General features: G+C 40.4%; 3 protein-coding genes across 4 annotated transcripts; 2 read left to right on the top strand and 1 right to left on the bottom strand.

Annotated features, from left to right (window-relative positions):
- Window positions 1-962: 962 nt before the first annotated feature.
- On the top strand, window positions 963-2,561 carry LOC146666714 (C-C motif chemokine 4-like). Its single transcript, XM_085411403.1, has 3 exons — window positions 963-1,055; window positions 1,746-1,869; window positions 2,344-2,561. Exons 1-3 carry the CDS (start codon window positions 995-997, stop codon window positions 2,435-2,437), a joined length of 279 nt encoding a protein of 92 aa, XP_085267529.1. The 5' UTR covers window positions 963-994; the 3' UTR covers window positions 2,438-2,561.
- Window positions 2,562-4,730: 2,169 nt separating this feature from the next.
- Window positions 4,731-11,118, top strand: LOC146666713 (C-C motif chemokine 4-like). 2 transcript variants are annotated; one of them, XM_085414844.1, is made up of 5 exons: window positions 4,731-4,918; window positions 5,045-5,072; window positions 5,189-5,290; window positions 10,439-10,562; window positions 10,683-11,118. In XM_085414844.1, the coding sequence occupies exons 2-5, from the start codon at window positions 5,063-5,065 to the stop codon at window positions 10,783-10,785; spliced, it is 339 nt and encodes a 112-aa protein (XP_085270970.1). In that variant the 5' UTR covers window positions 4,731-4,918; window positions 5,045-5,062; the 3' UTR covers window positions 10,786-11,118. The 2 variants fall into 2 exon arrangements, with proteins under 2 accessions (XP_085270970.1, XP_085270971.1); XM_085414845.1 differs by lacking the exon at window positions 5,045-5,072 and having other exon boundaries at window positions 4,732-4,918.
- Window positions 11,119-12,196: 1,078 nt separating this feature from the next.
- Window positions 12,197-17,210, bottom strand: LOC146666712 (uncharacterized). Its single transcript, XM_085414841.1, has 2 exons — window positions 15,849-17,210; window positions 12,197-13,319 (listed from the first exon to the last, which is right to left on the bottom strand). The coding sequence occupies exons 1-2, from the start codon at window positions 17,208-17,210 to the stop codon at window positions 13,185-13,187; spliced, it is 1,497 nt and encodes a 498-aa protein (XP_085270967.1). The 3' UTR covers window positions 12,197-13,184.
- Window positions 17,211-22,550: the final 5,340 nt, after the last annotated feature.

The raw sequence follows: 22,550 nt of genomic DNA, 5'->3' as shown, positions 1-22,550 counted from the left end.
CATTTCTCAACAAACACAAAGTCAAATTACAAGACTTTATCAAATTACAAGAATTCTCCCCCTTCTTGACCTGGTCTCTTCCTGTGATCTCAGACTAACCTGGACGCTATAAATACGGGGAATTGAAACTACATTTCCTCCTATTGTTCCTGGCACACAGGTAGGTTAGGTGAGTTCAAACTAGACAATTAACAAACTTGTCAGAGTTGATTTAAACCAAGATGTTACATTAAATAATCTGTAACAGTGCGAAACATAAACAAACCCGGGATAGTACACGTTTGCCTACTACAGAATACATATGAGATATGGCTAAATCAAAACAAGAATGTTAACTAAGAATATCCAGCTTTTAACTCTGAACAAAAGGTGTTCTCACCCACTTTGTCACACAAACATTATAAAGGAGGTCATGATAGCTGGCATATTAATGATCATGAAACTGACCTCATGGCCCATTATTAGTCAGTGGTGCTAGTTTCAGTCATTATGCAAATGTACTGGTTATAAGGTTGGGGAACCCTGCAGTCGAGCTGAGACTAAACAAGTAATTGAATAAGCGACAAAATGTTTCTTGCACTGAAGACGCTATGTCCAGATGAACAGAATCAGCTTTGGGGGATTATAAAGAATCATATGGCAGAAATAAACAGACATTATGCTGTTACGCATGTCTTCTCAAACAAAATTACTTTAATTAAAAAAATTTAAAATGTGGTCATCGTTCTCAGCTGACTTGAATAGATGGAACATGATGTTATCTGTTTCCATAATCGATGTGGAGAAGCTGCAGAGGTGTTGCTTGGTGAGTGATCTTTAATCTACATGTTTAAGTGGTGGTGTGTCTCTTACACTTCCTTTTACCCAAAAAGGCAACTCACTATAATAGATCTGTTAAGACTGCCCTTTGTATCAGTGTGACAAAGCATTAAGTATTCAGTTAACTTTCTAGAGCGACAGCCGAAGGACATCATCACATCAGAGTGAAGTCAACATGAAGGCCACAGTGGGACTGCTGCTTCTGCTGCTCACGGTTTATTGCTGCGCTGCTGGACGTAAGTCTGTCAGTCTGCTTTTAACTGGGGATAAATGCCCTCTTGAATGTTTTTATTAGATTTTTATCTGATTTTATTAGTAATCTTCATAACTTAAATGAGTTACAAGTTAAAAACTTTTACTGTTTATTGTGAATGAACTTCACATTACGTGGGTGAGGTTATTACAAAACTTCAAAAGGGCGATGAGTTATTTTAAAAATTCATTTTCAAATGTTTTGAGTTTGATGACAAAACACGTTAAAATGTTACGAAGACAAACTTTTGCTTTTATCACATACATGACGTGAGGTTATGTATGTGTTTACTTTATGACCGTTTGATCCAGATAAAAAAAAATAAGCTGTGGCGTTTTTAGAAACGAAGTGACAGTTTGACCTGAACAACCGGTCGAAAGATAATAATCAGAGGAAGAAAGACTTTATTTTTGTTCTAAAGAAAGCATATATATATATATATATATTATATGTACAACACTACTGGGTCACTAACAAATTACACATATAGCTCAGCCATGGAGAGCAATGCCATGAAGCTCCCAGCACACAGTTTTGTGACCTGAGCGCTCTGACAGTGTTAATGTCATTGCCTTTCTATTTAAAGACTGAGTTCCAGGCTGAGTGCTCAACACCTTTGACACATGCTGCTATGAAACTGAATTTTTTACTGTCTTTTTATTTTTTCTTTCAGCTCAAGGAGTGCTTGAAATGTCTCCTGGACAATGCTGTTTCAAATTCTTTACTGGAAGGATACCACCGAAGAAAATAGTCTCTGTCATCAAGACTCACAGCGCCTGTCTGGAAAAAGCATTTGTGTATGTCACCACAATGAGTAATTACAGTAATCGTAATTTCTGAACACAAAACAGTGTGCATGCTTTTTTAGGGTCTTCTCTCACTGTCCCTCTTCACCTGTTTTTCTTTCCCTTCTTTCCCTAATAATAATAATAATAATAATAATAATAATAATAATAATAATAATAATAATAATAATAATAATAATAATAATTTTATTATTAAGATCTATCAAGTGGAGCAATTTGGCAAAGCCATGACCAAAAATAAATGGAAAAATAAATCAGTTGGGCATCTTTCTTGTCCTTCAGACAATAATCCCGGTAATAATAATTATTGTTAAGTACCGAATGGGACAGGCAAAAAAAAGAAGAAGAAGAAACCCGAAAAAAAACCCCACCAACAGCAACAAAAACAAAAAAACTCAGAATCCATAAACACGCGAGTCACAGCGTGGTATCTTCTGTTCTAACTCTTTTGTAATCTTCCTGCAGGATCGGTACAGCCGCCGGGAGGCGCATCTGTGTGAGTCAGAGTGTCACCTGGGCTCAAGAAGCTTTTAAGCAAAAGCAGATCGGTGATGAATGAATGCTCTTCAGAGTTCATGATCAGCCATAATAAAGCTCTGTGTTATGTTAACCCATGCTAGCAGCAATTTTATAATGACTGTATTTTCCAAAATGCTTTGTGTATATATATTAAAAAAACAACCCACGCATGTTTTTTCAATAAAAATGTTGGGCTTTGAATCGGGCGTTTACTTTTTTGTTTTGTTTTTTAAGGAGAAATTTCCACACTTCATCTTTACCCTGCCAAAAAAAAAAAAAAAAAAATCCAGTAGCCTATCATACTGGTAGCGGACACAGGGCCTTCTGATTAGGAGTGAGGCCGAAAACAGTGGTTGTTTCGTGTAACCTGAACATGAACTCTCGCGTTCTGATTAACCTTTCAACACCGTTTCAGCTTAAAGCTATTAAAACTGAACGGTGTTCCAGACGTTTCGCTGTGTGCTACAGAAGTTTAAGATAGCTGCGGTTATAAAGTTCTGGGTCCAAATCAACGTGTGAAATTACATTTTTTATTTTTTTAGTGTTCTTTGTTTGTTTGTGTTTTAATAATTTCATTAAATTGTTCGAGGAAAGAAAAATATCTAGTATAAAATTTTTAAAGGCTTTCAGATTAAATTTTGAACATTTAGTCAGCACCAAATTGATATGATTTAACAGATAAATATTGACTACTCACATTAAAATATGCCATCTTATTTGCTCATATGTCGATATCGGCCAGCAGGGCTAATATCACCCCATAATAATAATTTAAAAAATATAGATATATATATATCTTTGCATGAACTGCAGTTTAGCAACCAGTCACCTCAGCGGCTCTTCCTGCTTTTAATGCTTTTAATTTATCTGCCTGAGAGAGTTTCATCTGCGGTGATATTTCCTTTCTTGAACATGAGTTGCCCCCTGCTGGCTGCTAAAAGAATGCGACTTCAACCATTTGTAAAGGTGACAAAAGAAATCTGACAGATTGCGAGATGTATGGCGCTGTATTAATAAAATTGAATTTAACTCGAGGAGTGAAAGGTGAATGAAACTTCGTGTGTTTTTTTTTTTTTTTTAATATTTTTTAATAGTTGTTATGGGCCCTGTTAAAAACTCAGACATCTTTGTGACATCCATACTTATTTTTGTGACCTGGTAACAAAGTCCTAAGTAAAATTACTTACTTGCATTACTGTCTTTATCCTTATTTCCTGTTACATGTGTATTGTTACATCGCAGAGACTTACATTAAACATGGCCAGAGTTTCAAATAATGAGGTCAGCGTATATTCATGTAATCTCTATGACTGCTCTGCAGGACACTCCATATCAGACACCTGGACCTCCATTACTGACAAACAGCTCCCGTGGGCCTTTCTCACCCTGTGTGGAAGGCTCGGGTCTAAAGGTTTCAGGTCCTCTAATCAAGCTGGTCTATTTTTCTAGCAGAAGCTGAGATAGGAGGAGAGCTCAGTGGTGAAAAAGTTTTCTGTCTGTGTGGAAAGGCTCACTGTGGACCTGGAGTAATGACTTCTTATAGAGAAGGCTCATGACAGTGAGGTCAGTGTACTCAAATGGGCTCCACGTCACCCCTCAATCCAAAGGAGGACCTTTGGGATGTGCTGGAACAGGAGAGACACATCATGGATGTACAGCACACAATTTGCTCACCAAATTCTGAAATGTTTTCAGCATCTTTTTGAATCTGTGCCATGAAGAACTGAGACAGCTCTGACGGTAAAATGGGGAAAACCTGATAAAGGCACGTTGTACCAGAGAAAGTGTCAAGTGAGTGTAATTTTGGGACATATGGAACCACCCAGCTTCTGATTGGAGCAGGTGCCCATGACTGCTGTGAAGTCATTTGACTCTGCTAAATGTTTGTTATGTTGTTTCCTAGTGAAGCCCATATGGATCGTGTTAGAAAAAAGAAATACACGTGGAAGAAAAAAACTGGAATTATTCTTTCACTCCTTTCTTTTCGTGTCACGTTCATGTTTTTTCCATCATGGGAGTTTGTGGATTTTAGGATTATTTAGAGCTTTTCTCTCAATTACTTCCATTTTTAGTTTTCCATTGTAATCTCTTGATTAACTTTTGTTTCCTGTTTATTTTCTGTTTAGTATTTTGCCTTCGGGTTTATTCGTTGTAGTTCTTTGTGTTCTCAAAGCCTTTTCCAGTGTTTCCCAGAGTCTATTTTCTGTGTCCTGGCTTCAGTGTTTACTTACTTCCTGTTTTAATGTGTTAGCTTGTTTCTTTTGTGTCTTGTGTCAAGTTTTACTTCCTCTGTGTTGTTTTTCTTCTTTCCCATTTGCTCTCCTTAGTTTCCCTCCCATTTCCTATTGTTACATAATCCTGTTTTTACAGCCATCTCCCTTTAATCTTTGAGGTGGCATTTCTTTAACTCCTCAGTGATCTGCCTTTGTGTGCTTCTTGTCTGTTTCTTGGACTTATTTTGCTTTTTTTGCACTGTCTGGACTTGTTGCATCTTTTGGACTTTGGACTGTCCTCATAAAAGGTGCGTTTTCTCCTTGTACAGTATGCATTTGGGTCATCTCATTTCAGATTAATATATTTTAAATGTAACTACTTAGTTGAGTCGCATACATTTATATCTCTTGATGTTATCTGTCTCTGTATGCAGTGTGGAGTAGCTGCAGAGATGTCGCTTGGTTGGTGATTTCTAATCTTTGTGTTTAAGTGACAGTAAAAACTCACCATGACAAACATATAACGGCCCTTTAAGTGAGCGTGAGACTGCATTAAACATTCAGATCACTTCTTACAGCAACAGCAGAAGGACATCATCACATCCAGAGAGGAGTAAACATGAAGGCCACAGTGGGACTGCTGCTTCTGCTGCTCACGGTTTATTACTGCGCTGCTGCACGTAAGTCTGTCAGTCTGCTTCACAGTCTGAAGATAAATGTAATCTGAGGCCCTTTAATGTTTTTATTTGATTGGTCGTAACTTTTACAAGTTACACTGAGAAAATGAGTGAACATTATACCTCAGATTAATTAACTGGGACCACATCTGCAAAAAAGTTTGACAGCATTTCTAGTAGATAATGGCAGATGGTTTGAGCATGAATTGAGGCTGGGGTTTGAGGAAGGCCTCAGAGGGGACTGGTGGCGGCTCCTGGGCCAGTCAGATAGTAGTGCAGGGGAGTGTTTGGAGGAACGCTCCTGCTCCTGAAATTTAGACGAATTATTTCCAATTATACCTGTTTTTATCTGGTTTTAAATAAACTTATTGTTGTTAATCAGTTCTATATGCTGCATTTTAATCTGTTATGAAACTTTTTGGAGGGATTTATTATGATTTTTTTTATTTTGTGCAACTGCATTTTAGAAATGTCAATTTCAAGATTCTGAATCACCCTTTTCTCTTAGTTTACAAAACATGTTGAAAATAATATCATCCTCACAGCTGCGTTACCAGCTGGTTAACCTTGGAGATCCCTAAAAAAGACATCCACCTTGGTCCCTAATGGACATAAATGTCCATTCCCCAAAAAGTGCAATAAAAATCTTATGTATTAATATTTTTTTCCACTTTAAATTGGTCAGTCTTTTAAAACTACTTCTCCCTGAAATATTCATATAAAGTTTTAATTATATTTTCGTTGTTTTAACCCTTTAAATCCCAGTTGTATTACACGAGCGCCCTGTTTTTTTTAGCCCAAAAAACAAAAAAACTAAATATTTTCCAAAAAAAACATTTGAAGTAATATTTGATTGTTATTATAATTAGGCCTTTAGATGGTCCAAAGATTGGCACCAAAATTCATTTTGACCTGCCATTATTTTTTTTGCAGGAGCACATTAAAAAAAAAAATGCATCCACCTTTAATCCTATGTCCATTCCCCAAAATGTGCAATAAAAATATTAAATATTAATTTTTTTTTCACTTTAAATTGGTCAGTCTTTTAAAACTACTTCTCCTTGAAATATTCATGTCAAGTTTTAATTACATTTCGCGGATTTTAACCCTTTATATCCCGGTTTCGTCACATGAGCGCACTGCTTTTTTTGCCCCAAAAAACATAAAACTTGAATATTTTCCAAAAAAAACATTTGAGGTAATATTCAATTGTTATTATAATTAGGCCTTTAGATGGACTAAAGATTGGCACCAACATTCATTTCGATCGCCTTTTATTTTTTTTTTCAGGACCAGAAAATGGTCTCCAGGCGGCAAATGCTCCTCCTCTAGGCCGAAATAAGTGCATCTTGCCGGGGTAAGTCGCGACGATTACCGGGGCACGATCACCGGGGACCCCTTTTTCCAGCACACACGCCTGATACCACGTGACAACAAATACGTCATTTCCTGTTGACTAAAAAAAAAAATGCACCCTCTCATGGTCCTAGGGACCAAAAAATGGTCCCGCCCGATCAGCGGGCGAAGCCGCTGCTGCACGCCGGAGATGAGGCTTCATTTCCGGCAGGTCTGTCCAAGCAGCCCGCTGTTTTCCAGCAGAGGTCAAATGTGAAGCAAGGGCGCCACCCGGTGGACAAATAAAAAAATTACACACCGAACGCGATGGACGCGAATAGAGCGTCAGGTTTACATGTAAAGTCAATGGAAAGGCGCGATGACGCGCGATTGCGGGTCCCGCGAAAATTCGGAAGCAGATTTGCGTCGCGAAAACGCCAAAACGCGTGAAACGCGCGTCAGTGCAGCGCGTCTGGCGCGTTTGACTCGCGAATAAAACCACGCGCGTGAGTTTTTGTGTTGCATTTTGTGCATACGCGTGTTTCGCGTCTACCGCTCGAGTTGGAAAAATCTGAACTCCAGCGTCAAATCGCGCCGCGACAACCAATCAGGAGCCTGGTGACGTGGCTGTTACCTAGGTCAAAGGGGCAGATCCAGCCAAAGCCTTTCATACTTCAATGGAGGGGAAGGCTAATCAATGCGGTAGCAAACAACTCGGAGCTGTACAACACCAGCTGCTTTCAGTACCGAGACAGGAATAAAAAGGACCGAGCTTGGAGGAAGATATGTGAAGAGATCGGGCAACCTGGTAAGTTCATTCATTTCTCTTTTGAAAGTTTTCACTGACCCGGGGAAGCCGCACAAAAGCTAGCAAGCCACCGCTATTTTCCCACTGACGTACAAATACCGTTCTGCTTTTATGCATGTTGTCATTTAGGAATATATTTTATTGTTTATTAATAAACAGCACACAGTGGTCCCGCTGTTCATCTGTCACTGCTTTGCTTTTTCGCTGATTTTTTATTGCACAGTACAGCATTGCATTCTGCAGCCTGATTGACAAATCTCCTGCGCTTGCCAAATTTATCACGTTTGGTTTTGATAACCGTCGCGTCCAATAGAAAAAACAGCACAAAAACACCCATAACTATGAGCCTCATTCGGAAATAGACACCTGCACCGTGAGGGAAAAAGGCGCACGAAAGTGGCGGGCAGATGAAGACAAACCGCGGCAACCGCACTTTTACGTTTTGCAATCTACAAAGGTTTGCACTTTGAGAATCAATTGTGAGAACTGTGACCAATGTTCATGAGTGTGGGGAAAACAGTGTATAAAGTGCGTGGCCAGGGGCTAGTTATTCTGAGAACCCCTGCAATAAATGAGGGACCACTGTCTACTCTACGATTATTATATCCAACCTGTTAACATTTAATACTGTATTGATAGAACGAACTGATTCTGCAGCAGAGCATCCCCTGTTGCTTCTCCTGGCTGCCCAGTCCCTGAGCTCCTGCTGCTGCACCCACAGATATGTACAGCAAGCACTGATACCTTTTTAGTCGGTGGGATTCCCTTGTGATCACCTTTACTAAATATCTACAACCAATCTGATTATATCCTGTTATTGTTTTTTTTTTTTTTCAATGTTGAAATTAAAATCTAGTAGCAGCCTTCTCATTTCTTTGTGTTTTGTGCTGTTTTACAGGCCCACAGAGGAGGACGGCTCCGAGGCAGATGAGGGACGGGTCCCAGGACGGTCCATCGGCGGTGGAGCTGGCCATCCTGGAGTCCCTGAAGAGTCCACACCAGTCTCCAATGGAGCATTTCCTCCTCAGCCTTGTTCCTGCTCTGGAGAGCAGCTGGTCCTTTTTATTCCTGTCTCTCTGTAAATTCTTATATTTTATATATTTATGTTTAATGTTTTTCTGTTTGAGACTTTTAATATTATTTCAAATAAATTTTTATAATGACTAATGTCTCAGTTCTACTACACAGCAAATGTTGGCACACAACTTGACATATGTAGAATTTATTTCATATTATACTAATGACAAAATATACTGATACAGTGGGATGCAGAAGTTTGGGCAACCTTGTTAATAGACATTATTTTCCTGTATAAATCGTTGGTTGTTACAATAAAAAATGTCAGTTAAATATCATACAGGAGACACACACAGTGATATTTGAGAAGTGAAAAGAAGTTTACTGGATTTACAGAAAGTGTGCAATAATTGTTTAAACAAAATCAAGCAGGTGCATCAATTTGGGCACCACAAAAAAGAAATGAAATGAATATTTAGTGTATATCAATGTGTGTGTCTCCTATATGATATATGGGGTGCCTTTGTCTGGACGTGCTTCCCATCCAGAGCTGCACAGCACAGAGGAAAGTTCCAGCGCTCCTGGAATCCCTCTGTGATGGAGCGCCAGTCTCCAGGTGAAGGCACAGCCATGAAGTCGTCCACTAGACAGTCCCAGATGGACGTCGCTGCCTGGGGGGTGATCTGGCTCACCGTGGACACACCGACTCTGAAACTGAACGCGATGGTCCTGAAGGAGTCCCCGGTGACAAGGAACCTGGACAAAATTGTTCAAAATCAGTATTATGTGTACTGCAGTTACAAAATACATTATTCAAATTCCAAAATACTTTTGTGATGTCAGATTTAAATCACAAAACATGAATCTTACATAAAACATTTTGTAATTATAAGGATAATTACACATTCCTCCCACATTTCCGGTTCACGCGCGTCAAAATATCATATTTTGACGCGCGATGGATTTTTCTTGGACACGCGTTGAGACGCGAATGTACACGCGTCAAATTAGGGGCGTTTGGGGCGTTTTATTCGCGTCCATCGCGTTCGGTGTGAACACACCGTAAGGCCTGTAGTCCAAAACGAAACCTAAGCTGGAAACCTGACGATCCCTTTGACCGTAATTTTTCTGGCGTGAAAAATAGCGTTTATAATGGGTTTCAATGTGGACATTTTTGTCCAAAGGGACTAAGGTGGATGCATTTCTGTAGCTTAGCCATTTTAGGCTAATTCAATGAATTTACACCACAATTATAAAATATAATTAAAAAGAAAATTCTTTGACAAATTTGGCTATATTCCACTCAACACAGTGAAAATGGTTTAAAATTAAAAATGCAAAAGACAATAAATGTCCCTAAGGACCTCTGAGGGATGAGCCCCAAATGGATATTTGCATCACTAAAGAACAGCGTCAACTAAGAGGAATTCTGCAGTATTAGCTAGTTATCTTGCCATGAGTCATTTAGGACCATTATAATGATCATGACTAAGGTTGTGTTTATTTTAATCAATACAGATTACTGTCACATGAGTTCTGGTTGAAGGGTTTAATGGGAGCTGATAGTTCATGTTCAGTGAGTGTTAGTAGAGTCAGAAGGGAACAAAGGTTCTGCTGGCTTTAAGAAATCCCTAAATAGCTGTGGTGTTTAAAAATCTTTTTTATTGTCTTTCAGTTCAATCAATGTTCAGATCAGCTGAACCTCAGATTATATTTGGTTGTTAACTTTAACTTATTATTGTTAATGCATTTTACATTTTACAAAACTTGAAAGCAACTCCACTCTGTTTAAAATTTAATCTTGGGCTGATGGGTTATTTTAAAACATCATCAGTGTATATCATAAAGGACCTGAGCGCTCTGACAGTGTTAATGTCACTGCCTTTCTATTTAAAGACTGTCAGTTTCAGCAACAATGCTCAACACCTTTGACACATGCTGCTATGAAACTGAATTTTTTACTGTCTTTTTATTATTTTTTTTCCTTTTAGCTCAACAATTGCTTGAAATGTCTCATGGACAATGCTGTTTCAAATTCTTTACTGGAAGGATACCACAGAAGAATATAGTCTCTGTCTTCAAGTCTCACAGCGCCTGTCTGGAAAAAGCATTTGTGTATGTCACCACAATGAGTAATTTCAGTAATCGTAATTTCTGAACACAAAACAGAATGCATGAAAACACGAGCCACAGCGTGGTATCTTCTATCCTAACTCTCTTGTAATCTTCCTGCAGGATCGGTACAGCCACCGGGAGGCGCATCTGTGTGAGCCAGAGCGTCACCTGGGCTCAAGAAGCTTTTGCATCAATGACCAATCTGCAGAACGATGATGAATAAAGCTCTTCAGAGTTCACGATCAAGCATAATAAAGCTTTGTGTTATGTTAACCCATGCTAGCAATTTTATAAGACAGCTGCAGCCTGGGTTTTGTACCGGGCATACCCAGTTTCCTGTTTTATATTCTCCTTTTTATATTTTTGGAGTTTTCAGTTTGGATGTTACCTTTGCCTAGGTTATGTTTTTATTCTGATATTGTTAGGTGTTAAGCTTTTCCTGTCCTCCTATGTTCCCCATGCCTAGTTCTGTTTTGCTGTAGTACTTCCTTGATTTAGTTCATCTCTGTCTTCATTTGTACTATGGATTTGCAGCTGCCAACTAAATAAAGGTCAGTCTTTGGTTATTCAAGGTTGCCTCCAAGTCTGCATCTTTGGGTCCATTTCCTGCCTCACCATTAAAGAACGACACGGCTGCAGAATGGAACCAGCAGACCACGCCATACTTTTGGATGGGAACTTACTGGAGAGTTTTACACATAGTGAAATGTTTCTTGCGTGACACCTTGGTAAAATACCTTTTTATAGGCCATTAGTTGGGACGGGACCAGTGGATATTTAAAGTGACACTAGTTGTGTTGTTTTCATGCTGTTAAGCCCATCTTGTAAGGGCAACAGCTGACCCCTGGTGGCCACTTTGATTTGGACTGAATTACACTGATTTTGGGGGATTTTAGGGAAACGTGAAAACACAAGCGGAGAAGAAAGAGGTGTGTTTCAACAAAGTAACTTTTTTATCTTTTTTTTAATCTTGTTTCCAGAATGATTAAAAGTAAGAATTGAAATAAAATTGGTTTCAGAAGAATAATTAGGAAAAAGAGAGCTCTGAATTCAATCTTCCATATCTGATTGCTGTGAGATGTGAGGCTGAGACCAGTGAGGAGTGAAGCTTTCCCAGGATCAGACTCTAGGATGCTTTAGACACATTTAAGCAATAACAGCTTGACCAAAGTGAAAACCGACTGGACTCTGACCAAAAGCTTTTTGTCCAATGAGACGGAGGTGCTGGATTTACCTCTGCACCACTGCTGTTCGGCTCTGATGTTCAAAGAGTATGTTTCATTTGTGCAAGCAAAACACATGTAATACATCAGCTGGCATTTATTCAGTAGTTTGTGCATCAGAACTTATCTGCAAGCATGTTCTCCTTGTCTGTGATGGTGGGTCTGGCCCACCTCTGGATCTGTACTCTCACTAATCCATCTGAAAACACTGAGATCATTTTAAAACATCTGTTGCTCATGTAGCTTGCCTTTTGTAGCACTTGGTTGAATATAAGGTCTTAATTCATCTTCACATATTCTCCATGTTTCATAGCAGAACACACAAACTCTGCTGGCAGACAGACTTAAATAATAAAGATCTTTATTTAGCACCATTTAAGAACTTGGTAAATACTGCATCAACACTCAACAGAAAGTGAACGTCTACTACGTCACAATAAATAAACTTTAACAACAGATTATTTGTTATGATGTTATGAACTACGACATGCTGTCATAGCGACATGGCATCAAAAAACTGCCACTGCCGGACAAACTTACAGAGCAATTTAAAAAAACATGACAGAATACTAAAAACTTTAGAACAACAGGTCAAAAGTCAGTAATCAGTCATTTCTATCCCAGAAGTTTATTTTTCTTTTAATGGAAGCATGTTTCTTCTGTTCATGTTCCTAACATATAGTATTTGGATAAACGTACAGCAACACGTTACACGTACAGGAGCTGCTCAGCCATGAAGCTCCCAGCACACAGTGTTTGTGCTGATGTTGCAGGACCATGTTCATACTTGTAAAGGCAGACTGCACATCTGGGTGTATGATGTTTTAACCTTATGATAATGGGACCGAAAACACCTGAACTGAGGCGTGTGGCCCAATACTGTTGTCCATATAATGTAGATCAGAACTTTACAGCATATATAATAAAATACCTGAGCTCACTGATAGTGTTAATGTAGCTGTCCTTCTACTTAAAGACCCTCAGGCACAGGCTGAGTTTCAGCAGGAATGCTCGACACTTGACACACGCTGCTTCTCAGCTGAAGCTCATAAAATTGAACAGTTTTCCAGACGTTAGATGGTGTCTGCTAGGAAAGTTTAAGCGTGCTCCAATTGTGAAGTTCTAGGTCCATATTAATGTGTTAAATAATTGTTTTTAAAGTCTTCTTTGTTTGTTCGTGTGGCAGTAACGATTTCATTTAATTGTTCCAGGGAAGCAAAAAAATCTTATATAAAAGTTTTTAAAGGCTTTCAGATGAAATTCTGAACATTTAGTCAGCACGAAATTGATATGACTGAACAGATAACTATTGGCCACTAACGTCAACACAAACGTCACATCTTATTTGTTGATGTCAGCCAACAGGGCTAATAGCAGCCTATATTAAAACCTTGTGACCTCAGCGACTCTTCCTCCTTTTAGTGTCTCTGCCCTGAGAGAGTTTCATCAGCGGTGACTCAGGCCTGGGTGACCGTCCCTCTCCTTTGGGTTTGAAAAAGAAGGATTCGTTGAGTTTCATCTGGACCGCTCTGACCTGAGGACCAAAAAAAGTCACAGTGTTACTGAACAGTGGAAGAAACTTCAGTTACTCCTTTTCTCCTGATAAATATTTCTTACTGCTCAGCAAAAACAGAAATTCTTAAGTGTTTATAATGTCAAAATACACGAACCAACTGAAATGCACAGCCCTGGATAATTTTCTTTCTTGAACATGAGTTGCCCCCAATAAGATGCCTAAATTTGATACCCTCAGCCTCCTAGTAGTGTGTCTACTAGGAGGCTGAGGGGTAGCACTGCTGGTCACCAGTATTTTTAAGGGTGATAAGAGAAATCTGACAGATTGAGAGATGTTTAAAAAAGTGAATGAATCTTCATGCATTGTCCGGGATTGTAACATCTAGTCCTTACTGAATTAATACTTTTTATCGGCCCTGCCAACAACTCGGACATCTACGTGACACTAATTTTTGCAACTTGTCAAAAGAGTCCTAAACAAAAGCATTAAAGGTGACCATATTATCTTTATCCTTATTTTGTGTTATATATGTACTTTTACAAGGTGTTACTCATAATCAACATGGCCTCAAATATTGAAGTCAGCGTACATGCACGTAATCCTTATTAGTGCTCTGGACATACGATATCAACAATGGTTTTCTAGTCTTGGTTATTGGAACTAGTCAAAGAACGTCTGTCACTGATTGAAAGATAATAATAATAATAATATATACATTATTGATCCCTGTGGGGAAATTCCTCTCTGCATTTAACCAATTCACTCAGCCATTGGGCGCCTGGGGAGCAGCGTGTAGGGACGGTACCTTGCTCAGGTACCTTCCAATCATGGGGCCACCACGCTACCTACTGAGCAACCCCTGCTCCTAAAACTTTGAACAACACAATGGTCGCTACTAGGGCTGGGTATCGTCACTGATTTCTAGAATAGATTCGATTCTGATCCACAAGGTCCCGAATCGATTCGATCCACGATTCGATTCAATCCGATTCGATTCGATTTTAATCGGGGAAATTTTGCCTCAGTCAGAAATACTATAATTCTGATCACGCATCAGTACATTTCCATATTTTTATATCTATAAAAAGAAAGCTGACACTTGCGAGACTTTATCAAAGGTGTAAGCATCACAGCAGATGCCTTTGTGTCAAAGTAACACAGAAAAACATGAAGGAGATTTTCCTGGCCTGGGATTTTATAGCAGATGACCTTAAAAATATTCTGCAGTAGATCAAAACGAAAGAAAACCATTAATCAACACATGAACATTACCTGATGCTGCTGAAGTGAAGCAGAGCAAAGTTACAGAATTGCAACACAGCTAAGTGTTTTGCAATTTTGCATAATTTTAAAAAGTTTAAATTTGTTCATAATTGAACAGCAGAAATGAGGCTTTCTTTTCAGAAGCGAGTAAAAGGGGGGAAAAAACAGCGGCCGACAGCGCTGTAAACAACGGCAGACTTGTGTGTAATAAGCAAGCGAGAGAGCGAGAGAGAGAGAGAGCGAGCGAGCTCTGCATGAAGTGTGATTTTATTGTGGTGGAAGCAAAACAGCAAAACTGGGAGGGAATTCATGACGATGTTTAGTGTGAAGTGTAGTTTGGATCTTCTTTTGCTGCTGGTTCAGTCAATATTGTTTGGAGAGAGATAAAAACCTACAGCTTCTGAATCTAGCGCAAAAAGGGCGTAAACACAAAGCGCGGACTCGCCGAAACATCAGAATCAGCGAGCTGTCGGCTTCCAGCCCCGACCGTGTCCGTGCCGTCGGGTGAGAAAGCCACATCTCCGCGCTTTGTGTTTACGTCTTTGTGCAGAATCCGTGTACCTGCTCTTATTTACTGCTTTAGCTGTTTGGTGGTTGCTGAAATTTTGTGAGGTTTAACCCGAGATTCTTGCATTTCGGGCAAAATAAATTTATATTCAAAAATCGATTCAGCATTTTAATAAATCGATATCACGTTATCCAAGCTAGAATCGATTTTAATCGATAAATCGATAATCAAAACCCACCTGTAGTCGCTACTAGCGTGAGAGTGTCCTTAGAGCTGGTTAACTGACCCTGCCGCCACTCTGCTGGTGAGTGTGTGTTTATATTGAATACTTTTAGTAAAAAATAGGATACAGGATAGGCTTTGAGTGGCAAAGAATGGGAAAATAAATATCAATAATTTGTAACTGTTAAATCTGTTTTTCATATTTTATCATGGTTCTTACACCTAAATCTTCCACAAACTAATCTTTACAGTCATACTTTTATTTTTTTTAAATCTCCCAGTAATCTCCTAAAAGAGCTGTACATTACATTTTTTTTCCACAAACAGGATAAAACAGCAGAATTCCCATCAGTGGGACATCTTACGCCAGTATTTTCAGTATTTTTGTGAAAAAAAAGAGAGAACTGCGATTTCAAGAGGCTTGAAGCTGAAAAACACATAAAAAGATATCTGGTGTTAGCTCTGAAGTTTGTAATATAAAGTTCAATATGTAAGATGAATTAATTTATCATCTGTTGCTCTGTAACTACACAAATAGGATCATGTGGTATCACCTGAATCAGGTCCAGCTTGCCAGCGCGGCACGGCTGCTCGCTGTCCTCGCTGGATGTCGTTGTATCAGCAGACTTTTGATCAGATTCTGACAACTGCGGACTGGGAGTTGTTTCTCCTCGACCCAAAAGCACCTGATTTTCTTTCACAAGTGAAGACCCAGATGGACCCATGCCTCCTTCTCCTTCACGGTTGACCTCCATTACTGACAAACAGCTCCTGTGGTCTTTTCTCACCCTGTGTGGAAGGCTCAGGTCTAAAGGTTTCACGTCATCGAAACAAACAGCTGGTCTACTTTTCTGGCAGAAGCTGAGGTAGGAGGAGAGCTCAGTGGTGAAGAAGTTTTCTGTCTGTGTGGAAGAGCTCACTGTGGACCTGGCAGGAAGTAATGACTTATTAATATGTGGCAGGCATGAAGGGGAACGCTCTCCAAGATCCAGGGAGGAGTCGACAATGATTGGCTCCTCCAGGAAAGGATGCCCCTCACTGAGCTTTAAATGCACTGAACGTGAGACTCTTTGCTCTCCAGATAAGTTTGTGTTTTCTTGTTTCAGAAGGGACTTTTTTCTCTGCTTATGTATCTTATGATGTCCTTTACCTTCTTCAGGTTCTTCTGGGTTTGGCTGCACAAAGAGCTGATGAGGCTGTGAGTCATGTGGCCATTTTTCTGATTCTTCATGAAATTGTTTAAGCTGTTGGCACTCGCCTTGCTGTGTTCGCACCTGAGGAGATAGCATAAGGGCTCCGTCATTGACTTCCCCGCTGGAGGGTTCGGAGAGCGATGTTCTGAAAGTCTTCTGGGTAATAAACAAGTCCTGGCTGTTGATGTCATCACTGGTGCCCTGAGAGTCCTGATCGCGGCTGTTCCCCGTCACTGCGTCCTGTGAACAGCTCTCAGCGCCTTTCACAGCCGCCTCCTCTTTGGTGGAGGATGACGCAAGTTTAGGCCGTTTGACACGGATGTAACAGGGTGACACTTCAAACACCACTTTTTTTTTTCTTTTGCATTTCTTTTTGGAGTCTTGAGTCAGACGATCAGGCTTCAGCTTTTCATTTTGTTGCGGCTTTGATGCTTCAGGCTTCTCAAAAGGTTTTTCCTGGGCACTACCGCACTGTTTAAATACAACACTGCTGCCTAGCTCTAAGGCCAGTCTCCTTCTTTGCCTTTCTTTCTTCTTTTCCTTTTTCTTTTGTTTCCTTTCCTTCTTTTCTTCTTTGAGCTGGGAGTTTTTCTTTTTCTTCTGGATGCTCTCTTGTGGTTTCACAGTCATGTTGGTTTTGTGTTTTTTGTCTTTTTTGAGATCTTTTTTTCTTTTTCTTTTCTGATTTTCCAAAATGAAGTCTGTCTCCTCAAAGTCAATCATGATTCTGTTTAACAGGAAAAGGAAAGTAGATTATTCTCAAATACACCAAGTTTATGGTTCTTTTTTGTATAACGAATTAATTTTATTACAGCAAAGACAAACATACCATTCAATAATATTGATGTCATATCACTAAGTGTGCTATGTTTTTGTTTAGAGCCTTACCAAGAGCCTAAAGCATTACACAAACTCTCCCACACTTTACATTATATCAGAAAGAGACACGACACTCAAAGAATCCTGAATACTTTGCATTACATAATTTGATGAGAAGATTAATAGGTAACAACAGTCATTGGAAACCAAAATCAGCAATGCTTTGAGGACTGTTTTCAAAATCATACCAACAACATTAAAAATTGAAATCCGAGGCTGATCAAACTTGTGCCATAATGTGGATGAGTCATGTTTATGGACCCCATGTCCATAAGACCCTCCGGGACACTGTCGAAAGATCAGGCTCCTCTCAGAGCTAAATCAGGTCACTGATGGGCTCCTGGAACTCTGTGGTGCTTTTTGGCAGCTTTGGATGCTCGTAACATCCCAGATTCTCAATTTGATTCAAATCTGGGGAACATGAGGGCCATCAGTGAAATGAATACCTTCATTATACAAGAACTGCCTTTACCCTTTTGCCACATGAGGCTGGGAATTGTCCTGTTTTGGTCCTGCTGGAGGTCCTTTTCTAGGCCTCCAGCAGTGCTCCTTGGGCAGATACTGGTCCTGCTGCTAGTTTGATGTCATTTTGTAGCCCTGACCAGCTCCTCTCACGTAACATCACTTCTCCTGCTATCTCTTGAGATTGTAGTGGGAGACACAGCAAACCTTCTTGCAACAACATGCGTGGATGTGGTATCAGGGAGGAGCGGGACTACTTGTGCAACGTGAATGGCTGCAGGCGCAGTCTCATTGTGCCAGCAGTGATAAAAACACATAAAAAACTAAACTAAACTAAACTAAAACATATCTCAGAAGGGATAAGAAGCAATGATGTGTGGCCACCATCTCATGTTCTACTAGTGACTCAAGCAGAAGACATTTATGAGATTAAAAATTTAGACTGAAATGAAGTTTTTCTTTTACTTTTACAACACCGGTGAACATCCAAGGGAAAGACATTGAGATAGTGGACTCTTATAAGTACCTGGGTGTTCACCTCAACAATAAACTGGACTGGACTACAAATACAGACATCCTGTATAAGAAGGGCCAGAGTCGACTCCACCTGCTGAGGAGACTGAGGTCATTCGGAGTCTGCAGGACTCTGTTAAGGACATTCTATGACACTGTGGTAGCATCTGCCCTTTTCTATGCAGTGGCCTGCTGGGGTAGTGGATGCACGGACAGGGACAGGAGCAGGATTGACAAACTGGTGCGGAGGTCTAGCTCCGTGCTGGGATGTCCCCTGGAGTCTGTGGAGGTGGTTGGCGAGAGGAGGATGTTAGTAAAGCTGACATCCATCACGAACAACCCACATCACCCACTGCATGAGTATGTGAGTGGGCTGAGCAGCTCCTTTAGTCAGAGACTGAAACACCCTCGCTGCAGGAAGGAGCGCTTTCGCAGATCATTCATCCCAACAGCAGTTAGACTCTATAACTCCTCAATCACGATGTCATAAGTCACTGGACACTGAACATCCACGGTCACCACTTCATGCATAATGGACCTTCCATGTGTACGGACATGTGCAGGTATATATGTATGTATATGTATGCATATGTATATTTAGTGTGTACATGTGTGTGTGTACATGTCTATACATAGGAATAGTAGTGGTACAATAGTTATGTCAAGCTATATAGTTTATGTCTTCCATATTTCCAACCATATCCATAATCACATACTGTGTATGCTACCATTGTATATAGTGTATTATCTTACTTTTTTTCATTGATTGTACTTATTTGTATTTTTGTATTTCCTTCTGATGTCTGTACCTGAGCTGAGGTGACGCAAAAATTTCCCCGTTGTGGAATCAATAAAGTCTTATCTTATCTTATCTCTTTCTTACTTTGAGTACATTTCAGAACCTGTACTTTTTCACTTTTACTTGAGAAAAGAATTTGAATCTGTACCTTTTTCAGCGCTTTTATTTAAGTACATAATGTGTATACTTTTGCCACCTCTGCCTCTATGTGAGTGAAGTTGCCCCCCCCACCTTCTTCAAATCCAACAAAAGTGGTATCAAACGTTTGTGCTAATTTGTGCTGCAAAAATTTTCTTTTGTGCTGCTATCATTTTAAAGATATTAATAAAAATTTCTAGAGGTCATCAGAGGTCAACCAGCCCCCCCACATGAATTAAATCAAACAAAATGGGTGTCAATCAACTGTGCTACGTTTGTGCTGGTTTGTGCTGCTAAAATTGTTGTTTGTGCTGCCTCTGTTTTAAAGATATTAATGAAAATGTAAAGGTCAAAAGGTCAACCAGCCCCCCCACATTACCCAAATCAAACAAAATTCATGTCAAACGTTTGTGCTGGTTTGTGCTTCAAAAATTTTCGTGTGTGCTGCTATTATTTTAAAAATCTTAATAAAATAACGTCTTGATGCGTGCCTAATCATCCAGGTAAGTAAATCCCAAAGGGTTGATACTGTTCATCTGGACATTTTCAGTGGGAGAAACATTTCATCACTCATCCAAGTGACTTCTTCAGTCTCAGCTGACTGCAGGAGAACCTTCCAGATGAGGCAGGTGCAGTAGATCTCCTGGGGAGGGAGGCAAGAGAGGTCCCCACAATGCTCTCGGCTGCTCTCACTACCCGTTGTCATTTTTTCCTGCAGAACCCAATGCAGGAGTCATACCACACAGTGATGCAGCTGGTGAGGATACTCTTAACTGTGCCTCTGTAGAAGGTGCTCATAATGGGGGTTGAATCTCTTGTGCTTCTCAGTTTGCAGAGGAAGTAGAGTCGCTGTTGGTCTTCTCCACATTCAGGGACAGGTTTTTGTTGCTGTACCACTCTGCAAGATGGTTAACTTCACCCCTGTAGTAGATCTCGTTGTGGGTCAGCAGAATGAAGAGAAGGGGGCTCAACACACATCCTTGGGGAGCCCCCGTATTCAGTGTTCTTGGGCTGCAGGTGTTGCTGTCGACCCGTACTGTCTGCTGTCTTCCTGTCAAGAAATCTAGCAGCCCGTTATACAGCAAGGTGCTGATCCCCAGCAGATCCAGTTTGTGAATGAGTTGCTGAGTTCGGTATGCGAACTCAAATGGATCCAGGTTGGGCGAAAGCGATAATTTGATTTGATGCATGACTAACCGTTCAAAGCACTTAATAAGGGTTAGGGTGAGCAGCACCAAGTTCCTGGGGGTCCACATCAGTGAGGACCTCTCCTGGACCACTAACACAGCATCACTGGCCAAGAAAGCAGAACAGCGCCTCTACTTCCTGCGCAAACTCAAGCGGGCAAGTGCTCCACCACCCATCCTGACCACATTCTACAGAGGAACTATTGAAAGTATCCTCTCCAGCTGCATCACTGTGTGGGGCGGTAGCTGCACTGACTATAACAGGAAAGCTCTACAACGCATTGTGAGAACAGCTGAGAGGATAGTTGGTGTACCACTCCCCTCCCTGCAAAACATTTACACCACTCGCCTCGCCCGCAAAGCCATCACAATTGTCAACGATGCAACCCACCCCGCGCACTGTCTGTTCAACCTCCTGCCCTCTGGAAAGAGATACAGAAGTCTCCACTCCCGCACTACCAGGCTCACCAACAGCTTCATCCACCAGGCTGTGAGACTGCTGAACTCTCTTCCTTCCTGGCTCCCAGCCAGCAGAATCACCAGATTGGCAGAAGTATAGGAAGACAGACTGGACTCTACCCCTCCCACCCACCCCCACCCCCATCCACGCACACTCTCCAACAAGGAAACACTCTCTGAACTAAGAACTGGAAAACATTCCTGACTGGAAACAACTACCTCTGCATTGCAATTGCACACACCTGCTGCTATATATTTTTAGTATTTCTTTTAGCACTATTTGTATTATTATATTACTATTACTGCTGCTATAGTCTTATGCTGCATTAAAACAAAATACCCCTACCAACCACAACCTGGGACTACCTCAAGTAGACTAGTATACTATTTTCCAGGGAACACTGTTGGAACACTTTTATTTATTTTTTTGTCTATCCTGTTACCTATTTAATATTACCTTATTGTTAGGGCTGTTTTTTGTTGTGCATCTGCACTTTATTGTTGTCAATGTCTACGCATGGGACAGTGTGAAACGTAATTTTAATTCCTTTGTATGGCAAGTACATTTGAAGAAATTGACAAATAAAGTTTTCTATTCTATTCTATTCTATTCTATAATGATGGAGGTGAGTTTGACAGGACAGTAGTCCTTAAAGCAGGAGGTAGATGACTTCTTGGGTACAGTAATGATGGTGGAGGCTTTGAGGCATGTGGGAACGACGGCCTGACCCTAGTGATGTGTTAAAGATGTCTGTGAAGACATTTGGGAGTTCCACAGCATAGTCCATCAGTGCTCGTCCAAGGATGTTATCAGGACCTGGAGCTTTGCGTGTATTGATTTTGGCAAGGGATCTCTGTGACATCATCGATGCATTTTGGGATGTAAGCAATGACAGTTTCTGTATATTCCTGAAAGTCTGTGGTGTTGTCATGTGTGGCAGCCTGTGGTGGAAAAGCAGTCTTGCAGTGCCTCTGAGGACCCTTCTGGCCACACCTGTACCTGTTTATGAACTGGTTTGGTGACTTTGACCAGGGGCCTGGGGGAACCCATGACACACCTAGGTTTCTGCCTAATAGGTGGAATTAAGACACAGTTCCAAAAGCAAACACAACTGATCAGTGCTGAGAGTGGTCCTGTTGCCGAGGTTGGGGTGATCCTGTAATCTCTTATGAACTACCTACAACGCTTCCGTGACTGGGATGCAAGTGAAGACAGATGTAACATCTCTCTCTCACTGTACATGTACTGTTTATAAAATTAGGGAAACATAACCAGAACAAAAAAAATAATTTGCAGGACAAATGTTTGACATCCATTTTGTTCGATTTGAAGAAGGTAGGGGGGCCAACTTCACTCACATGTGTTTATAAGGTTGGGAAAACCTGCAGTCAGCTGAGACTGAAGAAGTCACTTGGATGAGTGACGTTTCTCCAACTGAAAATGTCCAGATGAACAGTATCAACCTTTTGGGATTTACTTACCTGGATGATTAAGCACACATCAAGACGTTATTTTATTAATATTTTTAAAATGATAGCAGCACAAATAAAAATGTTTGCAGCACAAACCAGCACAAACATAGCACAAACGTTTGACATAAATTTTGTTTGATTTGGGTAATGTGG

Source organism: Rhamphochromis longiceps, linkage group LG7 (assembly GCF_057381845.1).
Source record: "Rhamphochromis longiceps isolate RC_006_pf linkage group LG7, R_longiceps_female_GT1.1, whole genome shotgun sequence".
NCBI lineage: Eukaryota > Metazoa > Chordata > Actinopteri > Cichliformes > Cichlidae > Rhamphochromis > Rhamphochromis longiceps.
The sequence above is the reverse complement of the archived record's forward strand: the minus strand, read 5'-3'. Positions and strand labels throughout refer to the sequence as shown.

Coding starts and splice junctions, on each gene's coding strand:
- LOC146666714 (XM_085411403.1), top strand. CDS start 995: ATGAAGGCCACAGTGGGACTGCTGCTTCTGCTGCTCACGGTTTATTGC. Junction 1,056..1,745: donor TTATTGCTGCGCTGCTGGAC/GTAAGTCTGTCA, acceptor TTTTTCTTTCAG/CTCAAGGAGTGCTTGAAATG. Junction 1,870..2,343: donor TGTCTGGAAAAAGCATTTGT/GTATGTCACCAC, acceptor ATCTTCCTGCAG/GATCGGTACAGCCGCCGGGA.
- LOC146666713 (XM_085414844.1), top strand. Junction 5,291..10,438: donor TTATTACTGCGCTGCTGCAC/GTAAGTCTGTCA, acceptor TTTTCCTTTTAG/CTCAACAATTGCTTGAAATG. Junction 10,563..10,682: donor TGTCTGGAAAAAGCATTTGT/GTATGTCACCAC, acceptor ATCTTCCTGCAG/GATCGGTACAGCCACCGGGA.
- LOC146666712 (XM_085414841.1), bottom strand. CDS start 17,210: ATGATTGACTTTGAGGAGACAGACTTCATTTTGGAAAATCAGAAAAGA. Junction 13,320..15,848: donor GCAAGCTGGACCTGATTCAG/GTGATACCACAT, acceptor TTTGGTCCTCAG/GTCAGAGCGGTCCAGATGAA.